This window comes from Vanacampus margaritifer, chromosome 4 (assembly GCF_051991255.1).
Source record: "Vanacampus margaritifer isolate UIUO_Vmar chromosome 4, RoL_Vmar_1.0, whole genome shotgun sequence".
Lineage (NCBI taxonomy): Eukaryota > Metazoa > Chordata > Actinopteri > Syngnathiformes > Syngnathidae > Vanacampus > Vanacampus margaritifer.
In genome coordinates, this window is record NC_135435.1 from 26,792,617 (window position 1) to 26,814,869 (window position 22,253).

The 22,253-nt window shown below is 38.7% G+C and overlaps 3 protein-coding genes across 4 annotated transcripts; all 3 read right to left on the bottom strand.

Moving 5' to 3' along the window:
• Positions 1–9: 9 nt before the first annotated feature.
• On the bottom strand, positions 10–5,519 carry LOC144050111 (LIM and senescent cell antigen-like-containing domain protein 1). Of its 2 annotated transcripts, XM_077563083.1 has the most exons (11): positions 5,181–5,519; positions 4,611–4,767; positions 4,453–4,519; positions 4,216–4,336; positions 3,891–4,040; positions 3,655–3,805; positions 3,009–3,101; positions 2,874–2,922; positions 2,688–2,763; positions 2,398–2,568; positions 10–591 (listed from the first exon to the last, which is right to left on the bottom strand). In XM_077563083.1, exons 1-10 carry the CDS (start codon positions 5,207–5,209, stop codon positions 2,430–2,432), a joined length of 1,032 nt encoding a protein of 343 aa, XP_077419209.1. In that variant the 5' UTR covers positions 5,210–5,519; the 3' UTR covers positions 10–591; positions 2,398–2,429. The 2 variants fall into 2 exon arrangements, with proteins under 2 accessions (XP_077419209.1, XP_077419210.1); XM_077563084.1 differs by lacking the exon at positions 2,398–2,568.
• Positions 5,520–6,170: 651 nt separating this feature from the next.
• On the bottom strand, positions 6,171–12,754 carry LOC144050110 (F-box/LRR-repeat protein 3-like). The gene is made up of 6 exons (XM_077563082.1): positions 12,437–12,754; positions 11,596–11,791; positions 10,933–11,097; positions 10,737–10,859; positions 9,993–10,164; positions 6,171–9,156 (listed from the first exon to the last, which is right to left on the bottom strand). The coding sequence occupies exons 2-6, from the start codon at positions 11,788–11,790 to the stop codon at positions 8,516–8,518; spliced, it is 1,296 nt and encodes a 431-aa protein (XP_077419208.1). The 5' UTR covers position 11,791; positions 12,437–12,754; the 3' UTR covers positions 6,171–8,515.
• A 428-nt stretch (positions 12,755–13,182) lies between these two features.
• tgfbrap1 (transforming growth factor, beta receptor associated protein 1) lies at positions 13,183–21,671 on the bottom strand. Its single transcript, XM_077564692.1, has 13 exons — positions 21,472–21,671; positions 19,792–20,507; positions 19,362–19,556; positions 19,115–19,269; positions 18,900–18,982; positions 18,625–18,805; positions 18,378–18,538; positions 17,904–17,961; positions 17,673–17,816; positions 17,276–17,419; positions 16,977–17,139; positions 15,971–16,437; positions 13,183–14,925 (listed from the first exon to the last, which is right to left on the bottom strand). Exons 2-13 carry the CDS (start codon positions 20,486–20,488, stop codon positions 14,737–14,739), a joined length of 2,637 nt encoding a protein of 878 aa, XP_077420818.1. The 5' UTR covers positions 20,489–20,507; positions 21,472–21,671; the 3' UTR covers positions 13,183–14,736.
• Positions 21,672–22,253: the final 582 nt, after the last annotated feature.

Consider the following 22,253-nt stretch of genomic DNA (forward strand, 5'->3'; position numbering starts at 1 on the left):
TCCTCCAAGTAGCAGTTCTTTTGGAGTTTATTTGACATGTAGTTTCATGTTAATGACACAAGACTGCTGGTACTTTGAAAACATATACCGGTACTCTTTTGTTTTTTTTGTTTTTTTGGGCATGTGAAAGTACAATTGATCAAAAATGGCTTTAAACATCCTCTAATCAGTCCAGTTGAGAATCCATGGTATATACAAATGGAAAGTGCAACCGTAATACACATTTAAAGCTAGATATTTAAAATGAGGGCACATAATACAGTTCAAGTAAGAGTATAAGGTCAACACATTAACTTGCTGGATTTCTCATTAACGTACTGAGAAAAGAATGGCAGGTAAGGTCACTTTGGGAGAGTATATATATATATATATATATATATATATATATATATATTTTTTATACACATGTATATATATTTTTGAAAGAGTTACCTATGAGAATGGAAATAAACCATCAGTTGTTGTTTTAGGGCAACTTATTTGCGTCCTAAAGCCTCAGCCAGCTTCTTCAGCCTTTTCTTCAGCTCCAGGGGAAACTTCTCATAGCACTTTTTACAAACAGGCTTCATGTCAAACTCCACAAACTTGTTCCTGGAAAAATAGGAAGCGGCAGCATGTTACGAGTCCGTCTGTATTCAATTGACTTCTCAGAAATGGCTCAACCTCACTAAAAAAAAGGTCAAGCTTTGCTCGTTAACATCTTTTAGTAGGAAGTTTTCCTGACGCAGTTCTGGCTAGACAAGACAAAAAGAAACGGGTCCAGATTAGGATTAGATTATATCAAAGCAGCACTCCTGGCTCTTTTATAACATATTTGCCCATTTTCTGCCTCATATATGCTTTATTTATTGACGCTGTCTGGTCTCAATTTGCATGACAACGCTTCTAGTACAAGAAGGAAAGGTTGATCTTCCCTACCGACTCTCCTCCTCCTCCAGGATTCTACTTGAAGAGGTTCTAAAATGTCTCATCAGTCAAAGCGTTGCATATTTTGCAGTCATTGTTATGGCCCACATTATTTCCCGACATTGTCATTGCTGTATCGTTATACGCAATTTACAGCTCCCCGTTTCTGCTGGCACGCAGAAGACCGCGATTATGCTGGCAGGTCCCCAAATTTTTTGCCTTCAAAATGGAATGACAGTTTGATTTGACAACTTGGAGAGATAACTACAATAAATCTTTTTTTTGTGTGAGTACGAGTAAAAATAGGCATCGTTTGAAATCGTCAAAGAACCGGGGCTGCCTTTCAAAGCTGTCATCGCTGCGATATAGCTTTCAAAATTAGAAAACGTTCTCATCAATAAAATAAATGTTCTATAGTAGGGGTATTAGAAAAAATCGCAATTCTTGAATCGATTTGATATGCGGCCGAATCGATTTTTAACTCATTCACTGCCATTGACGGCTATAGATGTCAAAAATTCATTTGAAGTATTTCGATTAGTTTCACTTTTTTTTTCACTTTTGTTAACAAGAGCATGAAAACCTAGAATGTTTTTATTGTACATTTAGAACAGATATAAAATTTGTGATTAATCGTGAGTGACTATTGAAGTCATGCAATTAAATGATTAAATACAATTAAAAATGTTAATCGCCCCTAATTTTTAATTATATTTTCTTTTCTTTTTTTTTTAAATTAGGGGCATCAGGCGATTACATTTCTTAATTGTAATCAATCACATACATGACTTCACTAGTTAACTCACGATTAATCACAAATTTTATATCTGTTTTAAATATACATTTTTTTCCTAGGTTTTCATACTCTTGTTAAAAATAGTGGGAAAAATTTTGAAAATGGAAATAGTTCAAATGAATTTTTGACGTCAATAGCCGTCAATGGAAATAATTCAAATGAATTTTTGACGTCTATAGCCGTCAATGGCAGTGAATGAGTTAAACGTCAATTATTGAAGGGAATATTCAACAAAACGTCTTACTTAGGGTTAGGATTCACACATTAAGCATGGAAGAATGTTCTATTAATGGAACATTAAGCCTTAATATTTTATTTCAGTGCTGTTCAAACAGACTGCAACCTGTTTGTTAAATGCAGTGGCTCAGTTATAAGCCTGAATTTTCACATAAATAAATACATTTTCATACAAATCTTACAGTGTACATGTTTACTGATTAGTATTTTCCAAATTTGAGGTTTTTTTTTAATAGATTCGCATCGGGATTAATCGAATCGTGACCCATGAATCGTGATACGAATCGAATCGCCAGGTACTAGGCAATTCACACCCCTACCGGGTAGGGTAACCAAAATGGAAAATGATGCAAACTGATATGAACATCAAAACAACAACAAAAAAGCTGCACATGCATACCTTAACGAGCCATGCTCATTCATGCCATAGAGGAAAAGAAAGGCAGAAACCAACGCACCAACAGCCAGAATAGATGGCAAGAGTAAGAATCTACTGAGAAGCTGCAGGTTTTTTCTTGCGCTCTTTGGCTTCACGCTCCCGGCGAGCAAGGCGGCGTTTCAACTCCTCGGGCATACACTCATAACAACGTTTGCACACGGGTTTCAGGTCAATCTCAACAAACTTATCTCTGTGATGCAAAGGCACCGCGAATGAAGCATGTAGAGAGTGAAAGAGAGGAAATCAGGAGGACAAGTGAGAAGACGACAATGTTGGACCGTCAAGTCGGTTCGAAGCAAAATCACTTACTTGAGGGTGAGCTTTGTGTTGCAGGTGGAGCAAGAGAAACAGCTGACGCACCAAGCCTTGTTGAGGGCAGACACCACTGAGGGGGAGAAGAAATAACGCAACGTTTGGATTGTATTCTAGCAAATGCTACAATCAGACATTTTCCTGAGCTTTTTCTCGTTTGAAAATGTTTGCATCAATACTCACCATCGCCCTCAATCACGCGGTTGCAGTGATAACACACATCACCGAACAGCTTGAAAATAAAAGCATAAAAGTTACACATGTTGCGTGTAGTCCTCTTTTTTTTTTTTTTTTTTAGTTAGGCCCTTTCGCCCATACCTGGTTGTAGTGCGTTTCGCAGTAAGCCAACCCCTTCCGCTCATAATGGCGATGGCCAAGGAACGGCTTCTCACACTTGGCGCAAACAAAATGCTGCGAGCACAAAAACATCTTTGCTGAAGAGGTTCACGCTTCAAACTAATGCACGTTTGTGGACAAACTGGTGCCAGTGAATGAGGTCAAGAGCAACAAAGGAACATGTCATGAACATTTTTAACTCATTCACTGCTAGCCTGGTAAAAAAAAAAAAAAAAAATCGATCTTTGACGTCTATAGCCGTCTTTGGCAGTGAATGTGTTAAAAGACCAGCACAAGCTATAGAAATTCTGAGAGGTCACTTGCAACAATTTTCTTCTTAACGGGTTAGGAATGAGTAACAATACTAAATATATTGTCCGTTTATGTGCTATTTTGTGCTTCTCTAAAGTCTCCGAGGTCCAAAACAATATTTACCCCGATCTATTAGTTTGAAATCGAATTATTTCGTTCTAACATTTACGTAAAATGAATTTCATGCATATAGGGTGATCATTCAGTGTGTCAAATTCAAAGCAGTAGCATGACTGCAAAGGCTAAACGACCAAGTTAGCAAAATCTAAAAACATTTTTTTTTTTTTTAAATAATAAACAGCTTTTACTTGCACACCTCAACATGCCACTGCTTGCCCATGGCATTGACGACACGCCCCTCGATGGGTCTCCTGCATGCGCCGCAGATGGGCACGCCCATCTTGTCGTGGCAGGGCAAACAGAAAAGTTCGCCTTTCAGTTCCCTGGCTTCAGCTGTCAGCTCCTTCCTGTGGACAGTTGAGGACAGCATTGACTAGCTAAACGAATATATGCTGTGGAGACGTCGGTGTAGTGTGAAGCGTGAGAACTGACCCGCAGTTGTTGCAGTTGAAGTGGTCCGGGTGGTAAGGATCATTCTTAAAGATCAGTGGATGCTCTTCAATGATGGCGTGGCACTTCTGGCAGATGTACTTGCCGAGGCCGCGAGCCTTCTCACGATTATGGCACGGGCGACACAGGTGCCTGAGATATAAGAAGAACATTTAGTGCTTGTCAAGGTAGAACACGATTGGGAAAATAATCATTTATTTGGACTGGAGTCACGCCATTGTTTGTTTTTATTCCGAAGTCTAAGCCTACATTTTTGACTGTTCGTATAAAACAACTTCAAAATGTATTATTATGACGGCACACAAACCTGCCAGCATTTTTGACAAAGCCCACATCGGCCAACACAGCCTGGCAGAGGTCGCAACAAAAGCAGTCAGGGTGCCAACTGTTGTTCATGGCCTTAATAACACGACCAATGATGAACTCACCTGAAAGAGATCGCAAGTGAAAGAATTTGAAGTTCATGTGGTTTGGTGACAAATCATCTTGTTTGACTTAAGAAGTATTCATTATTAAGGTATTACGGTCACAGCATAATCCTCACCACATTGGCGACAGCAAGGAGCAAAGAGCATCTGAAAGTCGTGTTCACAGTATTTTCTGCCTTCAAACTGCAAAACAAAAGAGAACCAGTAGTACGTGAACACAAAAAGTGCTTACTATAATTAGATCTACATGGCATGAAATGAAGTATTACCTTACCTCATAGAAGAGTCCCTCCGGAAACTGCTGGAAACACTGAGCACACACGAAGCACTGTTCATGGTACAACTCTCCATTGCTGTTGACAATCTTCTCAGTGGGAGCAAAGCCACTCTTGCATCGTTCACAGGCTGCACTGGCCAGTGCATTGGCGATGCTGCATGACGTAAGAAAGCAGGAATTAGCCGTCATAACTCCAATATAATCTACTCAAACGATTCTTCCAGCACCTGTCGTCTCGTTTTACTCTTTATTATTGCTCATCCCTATATAATTGTATTCAATGCAAAACGAAAAGTTGCACCGACGAGCTAACTAATTAGCATGCTAACTTGCAAGCGCTTTCCCAATAGATTAAAAAAATATATATATAGCCTGAACTGTACATTTCTTTTCATAATCAGTCTGTAATTAAGACACTGTGAGTAGTCAAGCGTTGTGAGATCATGCACGTCTTGTTAAAATGACGTTACCTTTAGCTCGCCAGTGACTAGCGCTAGCTCTTAAATTAGCAGCGGTGAATGCTATGCTAGCAATGTTAACTATGTAAATGGTAACTTAAACACTCACCTGCCCGTCATTCCGGCCACTCCCAGCATCACCTCTTGACATTCAAGATGAAAGAAACGAATTTAGTTAATAGACGTGTTGGTTCTTCTCACTCGGCGAAAGTTTTTTTTTTTTTTTTTCTGTTTTGATTTTCTTGGGATGGGACGACGCCTTGCCCCGTTGCCAGTGTTGTCACGCTGCGTGAAGAGACTTGCCCGCTGCAGACCTCGACAGCAAGAATCCTCCTCCTCCTCCACACTGGGGTTGGAAGTTCATACTCACACAGCAGCTACCAAGCAATGGAGATTTCGACCTCTTTAACGTGCTGGATACAGACTACGACAAATCAAACAACTCTTGATACCTACCACCATGCACATACAATCGGAAAATCGTTTTTGATCTCAAAGACGTGAGTGCATCAAATGAACCGATTCAAATGGCACGTTTATTATCTTTCAAGGAAATGACACATTAACAGGACTGAGAAGTTCATATAAATCATTTATATGTAAAATGGTAAGAAACTCATTGCGTCATACCTTTTCGAACTGAGCCGTATCGCTTAAAAATCGAACTGTCCTTGAAAAACGTATTTAACCGTACAGAAAAAGACAAATAATGCCAGCTGTGAGGGCTATAATTCAAATGGAAATAATCCGTAGCGCAATACTTTCTCAAACATTTTTTTTTTGTTAGGAATATTTGAAAAATAAATACTTTCACAAATGCAACTACCTTGATAATTAAATCATTTCTAGCTTTGCTGCAATGGATTAACAGTTACAGTGACAACGTTTATGTCCACTATTACATGGTATGTATTTAGAAAAACATACTGTGTAACAAAAAAAGATCAGTCCACTGCCAATGTCCTGTACCCTGGCTGGACACGTACTTATGTAGCAAGTTAGCAACTGTGAAATATATTCAAATAAAATACAAGGCTGATTGTCAACCGTAAACAGACGAAGCGGTAGTACAAATAACGGATGGAAGGTTTCAACACAATGATTTAAAGGGTTCCTTTATTGAACTGTCCAAGGGTGATGTCCTTCAGTTAGTGCGCAGACAAAAGACGTTCTATGTGTATTTTAAGACTAAATCCAGTTTGTATTCCCACTCGATTGCAAAGAAAAATAGCCAAACATGAAAACATCTCACTTAAGCAATAAAGTTTCATCGGCCAAAATGTTAGCTGAGCACTTACTTATTCAGGATAATTTCATTTTTTTTAAATTCAAACTACTTATTAACAGTGACCACCATTCCGGCACTGGGTTCGGTTGGTCAGTTCAGTTTCAGCCTGAGATGATGATGCAATATACAGTATACAGTATCGTTAGAGGCCCGTATAAACTGTGTGCATTGTCTCAAATGTATTGTACAAACATATGTACAAAGTGAGGATTGTTACTGTACATTTCAAAAATACAAAAATATGCTCATAGTAAAACGGCATCATCAATTGACAGCTACAAGACGATATCATGTGTGGAGCACATGCATTGAGAATTATGTTGGCTATCAAATGCTTCTGGCCAGTTGCCTTTTAAATGACCTCTTATACTATATATTGGGGATTTATTATAATGGATGTACTCAGTAGTTTATTAACGCAATGAAAAATGCCAAATTCTGCATATGTAGTGCTGCTTAAGAGCTAAAGATTGATATTAACTAATTCACTGCCATTGACGGCTATAGACGTCAAAAATGTATTTGAACTATTTCTATTAGTTTAACTTTTTTTCTTACTTTTGTTAAGAGTATGAAAACCTAGAATTTTTTTTATTATACATTTAGAACAGATATAAAATGTGTGATTTATCGTGAGTTAACTATTGAAGTCGTGGGATTAATTATGATTTTAAAAAAATAATCGCCTGACGCCCCTAATTTGTTATATTTTATTTTTTTTAAAGAAAAGATTAAAAATTTAAAAAAAGATGATTAAAAATGAGGGGCGCAGGCGATTCAAATTTTTTGTAATTAATCTCATGACTTCACTAGTTCACTCACAATTAATCACAAATTTTATATCTGTTCTAAATGTATATTTTTTAAGGTTTTCATACTCTTGTTAACAAAAGTGGGGAACAAATGTTAAACTAATAGAAATAGTTCAAATTAATTTTTGACATCAATGGCAGTGAATGAGTTAAGTGAATATGTGTAGGCCTCAAATTTGAAATACTGTTTAAAAAACAAACAAAAAAACATGCATAAATGTGATCACTGCATACAGTATTACATACGGCAATCCATACTATTCTGTTTGCGGCTGAGATTCACCCCGAAACATATTCTTAACCTCATCAACAACTTTATTAGCTTATAAGGGTTATTCACTGCAAATCTTTCCATGTGCTCTGTAGATGGTATTTAAAAGTGATAAACATTCTTTCACACTGCGCCTCCAGATCAGTGATTCTTAATCTGGGTTCAAAATGAAAAAGTTTGTGATTCCAATTTGAAGGGTTCTCATTATTTCAGAGGGTTACGGTTTATTACTCAATAAATACATGTCATACATGTTACAACTGCCACAAAATGTCCCCTTCATTCCAAATATTTCTGTTGACTCCCACGGAAAATGTCATCCCTAAATGCTGCAGGAGCAATACACCAGACAAATCTCATAGTTGCTCAGAGAACAAAGTGCTTAATGTTTTGTCAAAACAAAAACAAATCATTTTAAAGAGATATAAATATACATATAAAATATATACAAACAACATGGGAGACTTGAAAACAATTTTACATATTTGTTTGGGAACCTACATATTTAACTCATTCAATGCCATTGACGGTTATAGATGTCAAATATTCATTTGAACTATTTCTATTAGTTTAACATTATTTTCCATTTTTGTTAACAAGAGTATGAAAACCTAGAATTTTTATTGTACATTTAGAACAGATATAACATTTGTGATTAATCGTGAAGTCATGCAATTAATTACGATTATAAAATTAGACACTCCTAATTTTTTTAAAATCTTTTCTTTAATCACATCAGGCGGTTAAAATTTTGAATTGTAATTAATCGCATGACTTCAATAGTTAACTCACGATTATTCATATTTTTTTTAAATCTGTTCTAAATGTACAATAAAAAAATTCTAGGTTTTCATACTCTTGTTAACTAAAGTGGAAAAAATGTTAAACAAATTGAAAGAGTTCAAATGAATTTTTGACGTCAATAGCCGTCAATGGCAGTGAATGAGTTAAATCCAAATCGATGACGTTTTTTCCATGTCTTCAAATGTATTACAGTACATTTAATGGTCTCAAGAACACACGACAACACTCAAACAAATCCCTACGCAGCTACCAAACCCTTCGCACGATTTTCACCAGGTAGGCATCATGTCAGGGAACCAGACGCGGCCCAGATGCTTCGACACCTCCCAGTGGATATCATCCAGCCCGTAGCGGTGATCTGGAACGAGCACTTCCTCCATGATTGATAACTGGGTCAGTCTATCGCCGCACATCTTGACAAACTCCACAAAGGCGCTGCAAGACACTTCGCACTCTCCCAAGCCGATGGCAGACAGCTGCGTGCAGCGCTGAGCTATGCGGATTAGCTCCTCATCTAGCGGCCGCAGCCCGTTAGCGCACACCACCAACTCCACCAGGCGAGGGCAGGTGAGCCCAACGCGGCCCAGCACGTCTTTGCTGACCGAGCGGCCAAAATACAGATGCGTGACGGGGAGTTCGTCACGGAAGAAGGGGCCAAACTCATCCTCATAGAGGAAGAAGTACATGACCAGATTGAATTTCGGGGAGTGGCGCACCATGGCGTCCCAGCTGCTTTTCTTGATTGTATGGAACTGCTGGCCTGGATTCTCACTCACCACGTCGATGCGCAGGTGCTCCAGGTGAACGTGTTTCTCTGAGGAAAGTGCGATGAGGAGCTCATCACTCAGCAACTGGTAGTTGAGAGCCAATTCTCTCAAACCGTGGCACTGATCAGCCACACATAGGATGCCTGAGAGAGGAGAATGACAGCATATTAACTCATTCACTGCCATTGATGGCTATAGACGTCAAAAATTAATTTGAACTATTTCTATTAGTTACCATTTTTTCCCATTTTTGTTAAGAGTAAGAAAACCTAGAACTTGTTTATTGTACATTTTGAACAGATATAAAATTTGTGATTAATCGTGAGTTAACCAGTGAAGTCATGCGAATAATTATGATTAAAAAATGTAATCGCCTGACGCCCCTAATTTTTAATATTTTCTTTTTCTTCCTTTTTTTTTTAAAAAAAGAAAAGATTATTAAAAACAAAAAATGTAATTACTTTTTTTTTTTTTTAAGAAAAGATTATTAAAAATTAGGGGTGTCAGGCGATTTAAATGTTCCCTAATTTATTGCATGACTTTACTAGTTAACTCATGATTATTCACAAATGTTATATCTGTTCTAAATGTACAATAATTTTTTTCTAGGTTTCCATACTCTTGTTAACAAAAGTAAAAAATAAAAAAAAAGTTTAACTACAGTAATAGAAATAGTTCTAATGAATTTTTGACGTCTAAAGCCGTCAATGGCAGTGAATGAGTTAAAAATAAACACGGGTACATTTGTCAAAACAAAAACCTCAATTTCAATTTCCAATCTGCAGTCCTATAAACACTAAACGCTTCCATTTTACATTTGTTAAAAGTTCAGCCATCAGGCCGGACAGAATTGATTTGGCCAAGATGGATCGCTGCACCAATTTTGCACAACAAGAGCGACAATTGTTGTAGATCAATCAAATGGTAATGATAATTTATCACGAGGCCTTATTCCCTAATTTGTTCTTGTCGTCCGTACCTGCTGGTGACACGTGAGGACAACTGCTCATTTTCAGCAGTTTCAGCGTGTCGCTGTTATTGGCCACAAGTACTTTGAGGGAGGGGTCGTCTACAGGCGTGTCATCAATCTTCAGGGAGGACAGCGATTTGGAGTTCACGAAAACCACCGTCAATGCCGAGATGAAGTGAGACTGTTGGACAAAAACAATAAAAATAAAAATAAAAATTTTAAGACGAGGACGTCATTTTTTTTCATGCTATGCTTTGTTTGATGATTGTGTTATTTTGAAATGACTTATTTGAAATTCGTTTAATTTCAATACCATTAAAATAAAACAATTGTTTGGTTTGCTCACACATGCTTTCTTAAAACAATCATTTTAATTAAATAAATTAAAACTTAATTAAAATTAATAATAGCAGCAGGAATAATAATAATAATCTAAAAATATATATATTTATATTTACATGGTGCAAAATTTATTTCAAAAATAGATCATTCCTACTCTTTAATATTTTATTTTAAGACATAAAGTAAAAAAAACTTGAATTGCTTTTTAACTTATGTCGGGGGCGGGGGGGCAATTTAAAGTGATATGACTTAAGCTACTATGCTTTGCAAAACTGTGCCTCAAAAATGCAAATAATGAAATGTGCCACAATAGCGTTGGCAATTTTCTGATGCAGAATAACATTTGGGAGCACGACAACAGGAATGACAATTCTCCCACGGTGCAGTTTTGCCTGTGAATAGTCAACTGACCTTAGGCAGCTCCATAAAGCTGGGCCGAGCAGTGGAGATGAGGCCCAGTGTTTTCAGAGAACAGTTAACGAGCTGAGAAAGGATGTCACATGCCGCTTCTGCTGACTCTCTGCTGCTGTCCACCTGTGTATGGAAAGACAAAGACTTGAATATCAGCTGAGACTGCATCTGTTCTCCTCTCACAGACGGCTCATACCTTAAAGCTGACATACTGCAAGTGGTTGGCATGCCTTTTGATGATTTGTTTAATGAGGTCAGGGTGTGTGGCCTTCAGGTAGGAGCTGGCTGGCTGATTCAACTCAAACTCAAAGCATCGCCACAGCTCCGGCATGTGAAAAGCGTGGTTCCAGCCCCGGCATACCTGCATTTATACAAATGACATCAGATCCTAGTCCAAGTCACCCGAAAATTTAAATATCCATGAAAATCCAAATCTCTCAATATTTTTGGTTTTATTGGTATAAACTATCGTTTTAGTTGATTTTATTATTGAAATATAAAGAGTGAGTGAATGTTTCACTCTTGAGTGACGTAAGATGCTTTGACTTTACTCTTCCACTAGATGTCCCTAATGTCGCTTTCAATGAAGCACCAACGCTTCGAATGGTTACTGCAAAAGTTGAAGGAAACCCAGAACATATGCATTTCTTTTCTTTTCGAATAAAGATGTTATTCTCCACCTCATTAAGCTTCACCTGCCCATCTCTACATTCAAACTATGTTCATTGATGCCTTTTTGTGTCTATTTAATAATGAGTGCAGTGACCTAACGTGTAAAAGTACAATGTAGGCAAAACACTGCTTCCTGTCAAGTACTTTCCACTGACTGTCCTGACTGCGGACTTGTTCAAATGTGTACCTGAGAAGCATACGCTCTATCCAGCAGAGGCAGGTACTGGAAGATGTGGAGAAGGATCTCCTGCGGCAGGCATTCCCAGTTGACCACTTCTTCATCAAGATCTGCGTCCCTCCTCTGTTTACTGGACCGCTTGAGAGACCCGCCACTGGTGCCGCCCCCATCCTCCTGTTTAGTTCCCTGGAGACCTCGTTTCATCCTGGAGGATTATACATACAGATAGACTGAGGGGGCAGTAGAAATCCTGTATTTATGTAAATATTCTTCATCAGATTGAATTTACATTATTTGACGATATAATATGAGAAGAAAATATGTAAGATTATTCATTTTTACCACTAATGGATTTGCTTGCTTGTATTCTGGTAAACTTATTTTCGTAACATTTCAGTCAGAAGGGTGATTGGGAATAATGATGTATAATAGATTGACACGACACTGTATATTAAATGTTAGCACTTTGCAACAACTCGGCTCATCTGATTAATGATCAGCGATTACTTTGAAGGGAGTGGACACGCCTCCCTTTTGCCACAACAAACACGAACGTCTCAGGACCAATTCATAAACTTCAAGTTATGTTTGACTCATCAAAACTGTTTTCCATGCTAACCAAACAATGTACTTAGTTCTGTTTTGCTTCTTGGCTTATGTCTAGCATTGGCTAAAACAAACCGCATCAGTAATTTGCTTGTAACGCAAACCACACAAGTTAGCTCGATCACTCGCATGCCAACCCATTAGCTATAGCACGTTCTAGAAAATATAGTGCTGCCATATGAAATCGTCGCTTCAAACGCCGTTTCTCAAAAAGAACAGCTACTCAAAGGTCTTCTCCTCTTACCTGATTTCGCCTCAGTCAACTGTTTGTTATAAAAAGCTATCAGTCAGCGTCAACCAGGTCCGACACAACAAAACTGCGTTCGGGCTGCCCGACCGCTCAAACACATTGGACCATGAAACGGCGCGATTTGGTCGAGAGATTGGTAAATATCAGCGAGGAGGCGAAGAGTGGAGATTTCCAGACGTGGTTGTCGTCTCGAAACGCGTGACCCAGATTCGTCCCACAGTAGCGCTGCTTCAGGAGTTAAAGATGGCGTTTGTGTTGCAGGCACTCCAGGCAGCGCCTGACCTGCCTGCAATTATAGTGAAAGGTCAAACGGGGGCGCTAATTCACTCAGCTAAACAAGTTCGCAACGATTTTCTACATTACTCGGGTAGTTTCGTTTTAACAGGTACTGTACACTAGTAGGAAAAAAGTACTGACTTGTAAAGTAGAATCTGAAATGAGCATTTATGTCAACGTGACATTTCAAATAATGCTCAAAATGCAGAAACATGCACTTGTGTAAATCGTTGTTGTAGTAGTACTAGTAGTAAATGGTAAAAGTAACTCCTGAGTCCTAAATATTATTTAAATTAACACAAAAGAAAGGCCTTGTGTTAGACAAAGCCACGTACTTCCATCACTCCATGTGCATCTGTAATACATGATTTAAAATGGAATTCAGATTAACAAAATTGAATTAAATGGGATGCTTTTGCAGATTGAGCACTGCAACCCCATTGCAGTTGATTTGCAAAGCGACAGAGATACAAAATGTTTATTTACACAAGACAGCATAATAATAATAGTAAATAAAAAAAAAACAATCAAATACAACTGTATGTGTTTATTGTAATTCCAATTATTTTAAGTCAGGTCATGATAAAGGATCCTATGAATAGAATTTCTGCATAACTCTAGTTTGTGCCTTTAAAAAACAAAACAGTACTGTAATCAAAATATTGGACTACGGTTGAAGGTTGCAATAATATCTCCGTAAAACATTTTTCAAAGAAGCAATCGAGGAAGTTTCTTAGAAGTTTGTGTTGTGGTTTACAGTATGGTCAATTTTCAAAATAAAGAATACAACATTTCAAATATAAATTTTCATTGATTTAAATTTGGAACTGTGTTGCTTAAACAAATATCCTGTTCTTTCCGTATCAAAGTGGTGGTTTTATTTTCCTACAAATTCCCTCCTGTGCTGAACCACAGTAAAAGACAAACAATCATCACAAATCATGAAAAGTCTGTTTTCTGACAGTAATTAATTACTCACTTGACATTACAGATTATTTGTTATATATGACTGTAATCTCAGTTACCGGTATGTGTTTTGAGTAATACAAGAAAGTAATTTCACTTTCACCTTTTTTAAATGTGAGGTGCTGCAGAATATAACATGAATAATCAATGTTGGGAGCCAGTTACGTTTGTTGTTAAGCCGGGTTGATTTTGAATGCATTTCAACAATGGAAATTTCTGCAACGAACATACAAAATGGGGGGAAATTGAAAAAAACAACAAAAGGAACAATTACGATTGTGCTTTGAATTTTAACCAGTTTTGCCAATTGTTAATTAAAGCTTTTGTAATTTGCACATCATTTATTTACAAGTGAGCAATAAACTGAATCATCAACAGGGAAAGCAGAACTCTGCAGGCATCAAAGTCACCAGATGAAACACTAATGTATGTAGTATGTTGTATGTATGTAGTAAACCCATGTATGTTGTTAATTACAACAACCAGAACTTAATTAAGGCTGAAGGTAAACTGTTTAAAAAAAGAAAGAAAAAAAAAGAAGCCTTTTTCGTCTTAAATACTGGGCCTTAAGTCGCATGAATTTCAATTTAGTACCCAACTCGCTGCATGTTGCTTGTTAGATTATTAAGACTAATACCAATATGAGTTGTAAGCATGTTAATACATATTCTTACATTAAAACATTTTGCAACAGAACAGTCACTCTGAGTGAAACTGAAAATGACAAATGTACAGTCAAGCTCCAGATGAACATAAGAGTCTTGTCTTGTTTTTGATTCAACTATTAAGGACCGGGTCATTTGGCTTTGACCTCATTTAAAAACAAAATACGTTGTTTTACTGCATCACACACAACATCAACTCCCTCTCACACTTCCACTTCCCTCTCCTCCCAAACACATCACCGTCTTAGTGATTCTTGCCGATTCCACGAGCGAACTGACCACAGCAATGGATGCTTTGCCCAACGTCGTTAGCCATCCCAAAAGCACATCCCGCTTCGTTCCGGTGCTTCTAATCAAAGATTACGTAGTTGCGTGATGGGCCATCGCTCACGTGTGGTTGCTGCTGTTAGTTAATTGTCTCTTTGTTGGGGAGTCTCTCACTCTTTGAGCGACACAGTGCGCATGGACTGGCACGCCACCTGGCAGACACACCACTTCAGTGTCACTGAAGGTGTTGTGGCATAAGTGGCATCCCTTCTTTGCAGACACGGCAATTGGCTTCTTTGTCTCTTTCAACTAGATGAGAAAATAAACAAGATTGTGAGTGCTATGTGTTCCAGCAGTGAAAACTATTAAAAATATAAGGGTAATATTCAGAGAAAAAAAACTCGCAAATCTGCGAGTTTATAAAGTGGCAAATTTACGACTTTTTGAAGTGGCAAATTTTCCAGAATAAAACTTACAAGAAATACACGTAGCGTAGCTATAGTCTATTGTGAGGATTCGTTGGTGGTTAATAGGACACTGCTTATAAAATGAAAAGGCAGGATCGAGACAGATTAATTCTTAATGTAAACTTTACTCATTATACACAGCAGCTAGAGCGACAACACTTCCTGATCCCCTATCAGCTGACTAACACTAACCAATCAGGAGCTAGCATACATTAGCTAAATGCAAGTGAATGACCGAGAGCAGCAGATTCGACACATCAACTTAACTACTTGTACAAAAAAATACAAAAATGTAGGAACGTGTAAATAATAATTCTGGAAACATAAATGTACAAGTAAATATACATTTCAACAAATTAACTTCAATGCTTGATCCTTAGGGTGTGGACATTCGCAAAGTTGCGCTGGCCGTACCCAACACTTCAAACATCATATGGTTAATCTCTGCTAAAGCGATTACTATCTCCTTATTTGAAAAACCGACCGAAAAGTATTGGCACAAACATCTGAGTAGTACGCTTTTTGTATTTCTCGTAAGTTTTTTTCTCGTAAATTTGGGAGTTTTTTTCTCGGAATATTACCCCTCCTCTGAAAAAAATTTTATACGTGGTCCTAATACGCCGTCGTAATAACCTGCACCAAATCAATTGAACATAAATAAATTATTAAATAAATATTTTAGAGAGGGGTCTTAAAAGCCAATTAAATGAGCTAATGTAGTTGCACAAGTGTGCACACCCTCTTATAACTGGGCAGTTGGCCATATTTAGAATTAACCAATAACAATCAATTTCATGTTAAATTGGAGTGATCACAAACAGAATTTCACAAAATCCTGGCATTTGAACAGGGATGTGGGGACTTTGTGTACGTAATGATCTGCTCACCTTGTCGTGCAGTAGTTGAAGGTGTTCAGAGTGGGCGAGCCCGAGGGCAATCTGGGACGTGCGAGAGGCATGCATACTAGCCCTAATGGCTCGACCCAGAAAGGGCCGCAGCAGCTGCAGCGACCAGCCTTCCGGCAGCATCCTCAGCACATGGACAGGATCAAACAACTCTCCGTGACGATTCAGGAGGTCGACTGCTGCCATTTCTAGAGCTCCACTGTCATTGCACACCGCCGACTGGGATTTCCCGGTGGCGCTTTTGTCAAGATACATCCCCAGGAGGAGGTGGAACAGCTTCTGTCTGTAAGCAGAATCCCGACAAGACGAGGTCCAAATACAAAAGGCCTCCGCCGATTGGAAGTCTCTCAGCTTGTGTACTAAAATGTGGAGTGCTTTATCATGGTCCTCCAATTTTCCGTATAGAATTGCACACTCTTGCAGCAGTTGCTCACAGTTTTCCATCTTACCTAAAAAAATATGACATATAATAACATATCTGTAGTTTTTGAACAGCAACAAAATTTGTCAGGGTGACATTCTATTGATGGATTTGTTTTTTTTAATAATGTGGCTTAAGTATGACAAAAATGTGAAATGAAAGAAACATGTTGCCCCATATAATATCTCTTTGACTGCCAAAAACGTTATATAACGTTTAGTAAAATCCTATGGAGGAGTGCCAAAGACGTTGAAAGACGTTTGTTTCAAAACAGAGGTGAAACTAACCATTTTCTATTGTTGATTACTGAAAAACGGAATAAGGTAGAAACAAACTTTTTTTTTCTGATGAAAGATGAGAGTCCAATCTTTTTTTGGTAGTATGTGTGTTTCCATAGTCCAAACACATAATTTTCTATGGACCTTGAAATATCAGTCAAAATGCTTAAAATCGGCTGGCACCCACGGCATCCCTTTTCTGAAAACGTCTGGCAGTCAAAGAGATATCAAACAGCTCTCAATCTAGAAGCATGCGTTCATCAAAATGCATTCACAATGATAATCTCACCTAAAAGATACTGAACTCTGTACAGATTTGACTCCCTGAGTAGACCCTGGAGCTTCTCTCTGGATTTGCTGAGCTGCTCTTCATTGGTTGGAGACTCCGACGACAGTAACGACAAGACCCTCTCTAGGTACAAGTCTGCCAGATGTGTGTGGAATTGCTCCTCCTACAGACAAGAATCAAAACTGCAATTTACCAACATTAAAGCTCCTCTCTAACGGTCTGAACTACTATGAACTATGGTCACTATTTCTGCAACCATCTCGTTAGTCAGCATCACATGAAGACTTTGTGAGTGGTACCTCTATCCGTTTTTCAAGCACCAGGTGTTCCAAGTAGAGAAGAAGAGCCACCCTGTGCTTTTCCAGGTATGTAATGACGTCACCAGGATCCAGGTCTGCCTGAGCTTTGACAACAGGCCTCTTAGTGAAGATGTGGACGGCTGTCTATGAAGAAAAATTAATGCCTGGGTTACCAATGTACCTGTACCTCTACACTATATCAAAAGAAATATTCATGGGAGAGGATCAGTTTAAAATAGACATATTCAGAGACCAAATCATTAGGTACACAATCTATTGACATTTTTGTTACCTTACTGAACAACAATTAAAGGAACAATAGTTTTCTATTACTCATCTATTTTGCTCATCATTGTTTCACAATTGATTGAAATTGAAATCCGCAAACTTGACCTACAGTGGGATTCTTGTGTAGAGCCCAGTTTGCATACTTCCACACAAGGGCCAGATCAGGAGCGGAACTGAGAAAATCTACAATGTACTCAAAGAGATCAGGTCTCGTGGAGTCCTGGAGTTCACTGTCTGCAACCCGAATCCACAACTGGAAAAAAATGAATCAAATAAAAAGTGCATAAAGAATTCCTTCCTATCACATTAGTGTAGTGTCACACATCTGTTTTGAGCTTACCTGAAGTGCTGCCGGATCTTGACCATTACAACGGTAAAGCAGCCCAAGAGCAAAATACCTGGAACAGAGAGGAAGGAAAATGGTGCCGATGAAACAAGATCTTTACCATTTTTTTTCTAGCAAATGTTGACAGAACCGATACTAGGGTGATAATAGATGTTGATGTGACAAAAATATGAATTAACACATCTCTCCTTACATAGACGTGAATTAACTCTGCATTGAATTTTAATGCTCACTGTTGTGATAATGGCACCCTTTAAAGATGAAACTGAGCTATTCAATTTCTCCAGATGACTTTTTTTTGCAGGGAAGTCAGGTGCCCCATAAATTAAACATTAAACAAGAAGTCTAAAGTGCAGTCAAGTTTCAGTTTTATGGGAAAATGTTGTTTCGGGTGATCCATTTGTTCATTTCGCCTACATTGTCTTTTCAAAAGCAGGATGGAAAGTAAAACATCCAGAGTATACACACTTGTGATATTTCTCCAGCCAGGGGACACAATCTGCTAGCAGGCAGGCATTGTCTGATGCTAGCAGGTCTAAAAGGCTCTCATGATTCTGTTCAGCATACAACTTCAACAACGCAGTGTCCACATCCTCTCTGCAGCCGTTAACTACCTCTGTGCTTCGGACCTGCAAACGGGTGGCAAATTTGACATTGAAACTTAATAAAAACAATAAACTATGTTATAAAAAATGATGCAGGTTTTCTCTGTCACCTCTGTCAAATAACTGATTAGGAACTTCTTGCATTTCAACACTTTTTCCTGATCACCCTGTGCCAGGTGGTTGAGATCTGCAAACTCGTGGAGTGGAGGGTGGCAGCGTGTGAAGGAGGAAGAAGCTGGCAATAGCAGTGGGTAGAGAGAAATAAGCTCCCGCACATCCAGCTGACCTTTCCTGCAGAGGGTAGGAAAGAATGTAATGTGCAGGAAGCCAACTGACTGCCCCTGACAACTTTGACGCCATAAAAAATACGGACAAAAACATTTACCTGAAATGTTCCTTTGCTTCTACAAACTGTAGTTGGCCAAACTGTATGAAGCCGGCCTGCTGCAGGATTCTTTTGTACAAAACCTGTGTAATTGTGTAGAAAAAGAGATATAAGATTAATATTGATAGGATTGTGATATGGGCTGAAATAAATGCTGGACACAGTTACCCTATGCAGATGTTAGGAGAAATAAATCATCATGGATTATTTCGTACCAAAAACTTTTCTTTGGGGATATTTCTTTGTGCTCCCTCTGTAAGGACAAGTGCCTCCTCCACTCTGTGGCTGGCCAGTAAGTCCTGGATTTGTCTCTCAAGCGGCAAGGGCACCATAACGTACACAGCTTTAGTGGACGCCACAATTACCTTCCCTTGAGAAAAAAAAAAAAAAACACACAGATGGGTCAGAACTCTAATGCTCCACACACTATCCGACATCCAGCAAAGATTTTTGTCTAATCACCTTCAAAATCTTGAAGAATGCGTCCATCCCTGAATGAAAGTGTCTGTTTTAGCTGTTGATCCAACATGCTGTGGATGGTGATGAAGCTCTCATCCAAGGCCACCACATATGGGAAGCACGCGGCCGCACCGATGACACTCTCGGACCAGTTGACGGGGGCCCGTTGAGAAGCCCCTTCCGCGTTGGCAAACATTCCTATCAGGAAAGGGGTGGATGGAGATGTTCAAGATATTAGTGACACATTATAAGTACTGCTCTGTTTAAATTGGTTCTTTGTTTTTGTGTGCACGTGAAAAGCCTGTAAAAATAAAAATTAAACGTGAGTTATAAGCAAGTTGTAAATAACATGATTAATTGAATAATGCAAATAATTAAAAGCCAACAAGCGAGTGTCATTAAATTGAAGCTAGTCCATCATAACACAACTTACCAAGACCACCTGGTGCCGCCAAGAGGAACTCCTCCCGGGCAATCCTCTTTACAATCGGCCTCCGCTCCTCACTGTTGTAAGGGAAAAGATCTTGGGCAGCTTCTGTGTTGTAGTTCAAGATCATGTATTGCGTAGCCAACGCCAGGCAAAGGAAGTAACCATCCAGACTGACAGCAGAGGGTTGCTCCGGTGTGCTCACCTCTTTGACCAGCTGCACCCTGTCCTCATAAACCATGTAAATTTGCACCGTCCTGCGCTTTAAGGAAAGGACACCCATTTCCACGCAGAATGGATCGCCATTCACTGGATTCTCATTAATGCAAAATGTCATCACACCTCTAATCCTGGCACCGCCTCCAGATGTTGACGGTACATTTTCCAGCGTCACCATGTCCACAAGAAAAACTACTCCATCGCAAAGCACTATGAGACGCTCCAAAGCAGAAGCAGCCCGCAGCTCGGCCACAGGCTTCTTAAGGCCCAAGTATTTGTGCAGCAGTTTCTGAGCTGAGTAAGTCAGTCTCCCTTTGGCAGAAGTGAGCTCGTCAAGCAGGAAGTGGTGGATGAAGCAATCGTTGGTTCCCACATACAAGTCTTTTCCACAACATTCTATACATTCAATGTTGATGCGAGCCTTGTCGCCCATGAGGAGGTCCCGCTCCACAGCCGGGATGAGCTCGAAGGCCTTCACGCTCATCTTGGTCAAGGCATTGAAACTAGAAGATACAAGCGTGTGTTAGGAATCATCTGTTCAAGAATAATCAATATGGAAATAGACTACTATTACTACAGTATATCACAGCTAAAGTTAGTTTTGAGAAATGTAAAAGGGCGATGCTCGACAATTTCTTTTGCATGTCTCAAACAATACAAAAATGAGGAGTTCTAGTTCCATAATTTCAAAAATAAAAATCTGTACCTCTTGGTGGATCTTGTGGTGGACATTGTTTAAATGTACAGCCACATTAATCACATAAACAATAGAAAGTTAAGATTACATGTTTAATGGACCACAACACATTTGCATGTTTAATGCCCAGACAGCCTACAACACACGACACAGAATCAACAGTGGGACATAAATGAAAATCGTGTTTAGAGGATATTCTCAATTTGGCATTTGAAGAGATGTACAGTAAATGCAGGTGATTTACGTACTGCAGAATTTGTCACAAATCTGATGTATCCTGACCGTATGACATTCGTTTCCTTTATCTTTTTGTTACAATTTAATATGAAAACGTTTCTTGTCCTAATTCAGCAAACATAACAACAATACTACGCCCTTATAAGTGCTAACCCCCATAACGTTAATGCTAGCTAGCCTGTCAAATTCATGGAGGTTAGGATCAGTCATGGTATACTTGTTAACGCTGGTAAAATGTCATACAATGCAGTTTAACAAAAAGGTAAGTAAACACAGTAGAGAGGACATTTTGGCTCGTTTTTAATTCATTGAATTAAGCTAACGTTAGCCTTTGCTGATTGCGCTCTGCTGCTAGCAAGCGATTTATGACTAGCCATGGGGTTTATTCAGAATATGATTCAACAAGTTTACACACGCACAGAATGACATTTACGTAGGTAACACATCGTTTTTAACCAGCCTTTCTTCCCCTTAGGCGATCGGTGTCTACCAACTCCCTGCCCAGTTTCTTCTCATGCTTGAGCACAACTTACCGCTCATACACCCTCACTGAGACAGGCTGGGAACAGACAGCATCAGCACTACTCTTCCGCAAATAACCGCGAAAGATACAGACGGACAAATATCAACATGTCCATTTTGACAGGTGACATAAAGCCGCAGGAATATGACATGAACAGTGGTGCTAGGTCGCTCTCGTCTATCCAGTACTAAACACCGCCCATTGCATACGACTCACTTGATCTGACTCAGGGTACGTTCAAGACTACTCAGAAATAAGAAACGTGTTTCTAAATGAAGCCGCTCGTGTTACCTCTCATAGAATAATAAAGTTGGCCACAGAGTTTCAACTAATTACTTATTTATAGGGTCTAGTATTTTAAAAATTGATGGTTATCATGTATTTGAAAATAATGGAAATACGTTTTCATGTAGTAATAGTCTACCTATTTTTTATCCAGAATTTCTTTGAATTAAGAAAAGGAAACTAAAATTCAAGGGATTTGTTATCTTTGAAAAATGTAAAATGAGGACCAACATAAAATACAGTTATGTTTCAGTTTTGGGTGTAAAATTGTGGAATGGACTTGATGATGCGTTGAAGCTGTGCACTGATGGGGTTTATGAAACAATTTAAATGTAAAATAATTTATGCTTATAGGGACATTCATTAAAATGTAAAACATTTAGGAACTATAATATTGTGAGTGTAGTTATGTTTTGTTCGGAGATGTTTAAGTTTTCTTTTCTGTGTTGTGGCTGGAGCCGAAATAAACCATTCGTTCGTTCATGTAAAATAAAGAAATAAAAGTAT